Source organism: Echinops telfairi, unplaced genomic scaffold, assembly GCF_000313985.2.
Source record: "Echinops telfairi isolate 266 unplaced genomic scaffold, ASM31398v2 ScPeMD7_7469;HRSCAF=8507_1, whole genome shotgun sequence".
Classification (NCBI taxonomy): Eukaryota; Metazoa; Chordata; class Mammalia; order Afrosoricida; family Tenrecidae; genus Echinops; species Echinops telfairi.
In genome coordinates this window covers 139,173,109-139,176,123 of record NW_022111373.1, presented here as the reverse complement: position 1 = coordinate 139,176,123, position 3,015 = coordinate 139,173,109, and the positions used below count along the sequence as shown (strand labels likewise).

The 3,015-nt window shown below is 38.8% G+C and overlaps 1 protein-coding gene across 1 annotated transcript in view; it reads right to left on the bottom strand.

Annotated features, from left to right (window-relative positions):
- DNAH5 (dynein axonemal heavy chain 5) overlaps positions 1–3,015 on the bottom strand; it is a 290,518-nt gene that overhangs the window by 72,942 nt on the left and 214,561 nt on the right. The window contains exon 55 of the mRNA XM_013008527.2: positions 1,213–1,392. Coding sequence (XP_012863981.1) covers positions 1,213–1,392 — 180 coding nt within the window. The remainder of the gene's footprint in view (positions 1–1,212; positions 1,393–3,015) is intronic.

Sequence of the window (3,015 nt, the reverse complement as noted above, 5' to 3'; positions counted from 1 at the left end):
TCAAAATGGGTGCATAAGCAAATGTGGTGAAGAAAGTTTATGGTGCCTGGCTATTACAAGATAAAGCATCTGAGGACTTAAAGACTTGAAATTAAGCAAGCAGCCATCTAGCAGGGAAGCAACAAAGCCCACATGGAGGAAGTACACCAGCCTGTGTGATCATGAGGTGTCGACAGGAATAGGTAGCAGAAGTTCAAAAACAAGCAAATTGACATGACGGACCATAGGCAAAGTGGAGACCCAAAACTCACCTGTAAGATAATTGGACAGCCACTCACAGAAGGGCCACACAGAAGGGATGATATCTCCAGGGTGCAATTCAGCACTGATGAAGCACATAACTATCCTCTAGTTCTTTAATATTTCCTCCGCTCACTATTATGGTCTTAATTTTAACTCATTAATCTTGTTAGACCTGCATATGTTCATTTGTATAATTAAGATCTTTTGATGCATGAAATCAAAGATAGATAAACCCTTGAGAAATAGTAATGAGAGTAATGAAAGTTAATTTTAGTTGGCATTAAAAAGAGATCAGGCTTCTAGATAAAGCAAAACAATGAAACCAGATGTGTTAATGAGGTATCAGTATTCTATTTACCAAAAAAATGAAGTACTTGCCTCTTTATTTACTGAACTCTGGGTATCTTTTAATGGAAAGGTATTATACACCAAGGAAGTTTAAAATGAAGCAAAGCATAGTCTCAAAGTCATAATACAGAACAAATAGGCCATGTTTGGTTTCTTTTCTGAGGAATGAGGAAGCAGAGAAGTGGTACTCTCTCATATCTTACAAATAAGGTCAGTTTTAGGCATTTTCCAGTCATCAACTTATTATATCTTAACTTCTGCCTTGCTTATACATTACCTTAGCAGGAGATCTCGAATGTTATAGGACTATCTTTTGCTATAGTTTCCTGTGGTTTTTATTTGAAATTGATATCTGGAAGGAAATTACCCAGCAGTGCATGATGGACTTTGCATCCTTATAAAGAGTCCATTCTTAAGGCCTTAGACCATTCCGATTGGAAAAGGGGCACTGAGACGAATGATACACGCACTGCATGGCCTTTCTGGGCCATGCTGTCCCTGGGGACGTGAGTACAATAACACGGAAGTTGTGGTCTCCTGTGTTGTAGCGAGAAGATAAGGCCAGTTGACCTAGAGACCTGATACAGAAGCATTCCATGCAGTTCTGCCTGGGAGATTTACCTTCAGAGGCAACACCTCTTTGTTGATAGAAAAGAAGGAAGCCATGGCTTTTGTCCAGGAACAAAGACCGGCCACATTCCCACACACTCGCTTTGCCATCTCGATATTGTAGTCTGCCATTTCAAAGTAAGGATTCAAGAGCTCTATCACTTCTTCGTTGATCATGTCTTTTGGGAATTGCTGTGAAAGAAAGCCGTAGACTATGTCAAAATACGTCTTTCTGTGAACTCGTTATACTCACATTTGGCATTTGGTTTAAAACTGTGGAACAGCCAGAGTTGGATGAATGACATCCTGTTTTGCCAATATTTTAGTATATTATGCAAAAGTCCTGGGGTGCTAACAGTATGAAGCAATAGCAAAGAAGTCTGTAATGGTACACTTTACCTTCTGTAGACAAGTGATGCCAAGGGTAAAAATGTTTTCTGGGATTCAAGGATACAGTGAACACTACTATGGTCATTAGAATTTCCTAAGCAATACAAAATTGGTGTCATGAATTTTAAATAGATGGTTAACAAAACCTATAAAATCAGCAATGAAAATCATACACGGGTACATTCCATCTATCAACCCACTGCCATGAGCCAGTTCCAGCTCGCAAAGAGCTCACCTAGGGTTTCTGAGAGACTGCGAATCTTTATGGGAACAGACAGTCTCATGTGGTTCCACGCAACAGAAAATGGGTTTGAACCACCAAACTTTACATTAGTAACCTCACCGTGATCCAAGAGCAGTATCAAGGCTCCTCATATAATAAGGACACCGTTTTAAAACATATATACTTAACAAGTCATGGCATTTTCCATTGTGGCATATGTGTATGAAAGCTGGACAATGAATTATGAAGACCAGAGATAAGCTAATGCACTTGAGTTACGGGGTTGACAAAGAACACTGGAAGTACCATGGAATGCCAGAAGGAAAAACAAATCTGTCTTCAAAGAAGTACAACCAGAATGCTCTTAGGGACAAGGATGGCGAGATTTAGTCGCACATACTTTGGTATATTCTCAAGAGAGAACAGTCCCTAGTAAAGGAAACTATGCTTGGGAAAGTGGAGGGTCAGTAAAAAAGAGGAACACCTTCAAAGAGATGGAATGACACATGGGCTGCAAAAATGGGCTCAAACAGAATAATTGTGAGATTAATGCAGGACTGGGCAGTGTTTTGTTCTGATGTGCAAAAGGTCACTATGAGTCAGAACCCACTGGACAACACCTAACAACAACAATAGCAACACATTTAACCCCTAGGGGCAACAAAATGTTAAATAAATTCAGTCAGAGGTGCTGTTAAACTCACCTGAAATGTGAAGATAATAACTTTGACATTAGACCTTGAGGGTGGTGAATTAATTTTTAATCATAGAACTATCAAGAGCATGAATTATTGTTTCCTAGGGTATAACATTTAATAGTAGTCACAGAAGTGGATTAATAATGCTTTTCTGCATCTAAAGAAAAGACTGGCTAAACAATGAAATTGAAGCTTTTGAAAGTGGTGTTTTATCATTTAAAAGAGGATGATTAAATACTTGCAAAATAAATTTACCACCTAAATAATTCAGTAAAACAAGCCTTCGTGGAACACACAGATCTCAGCAGGAACACATTTTCATTCTGGCCCTTTTAACACATTTCTTTTATAAGAACTGAAGGATAGAGAAAGAAAAATGCAAAGGAATGCTTGGGAGGATCTGAATGGTGGTGGCAACATAAAGGCAAATCACCAGGGAGGTTTGAGCGGCCAAGATCCTATTTGAAGCCCAATTCCAGTTTTACATTTTTCTATAGACACCTT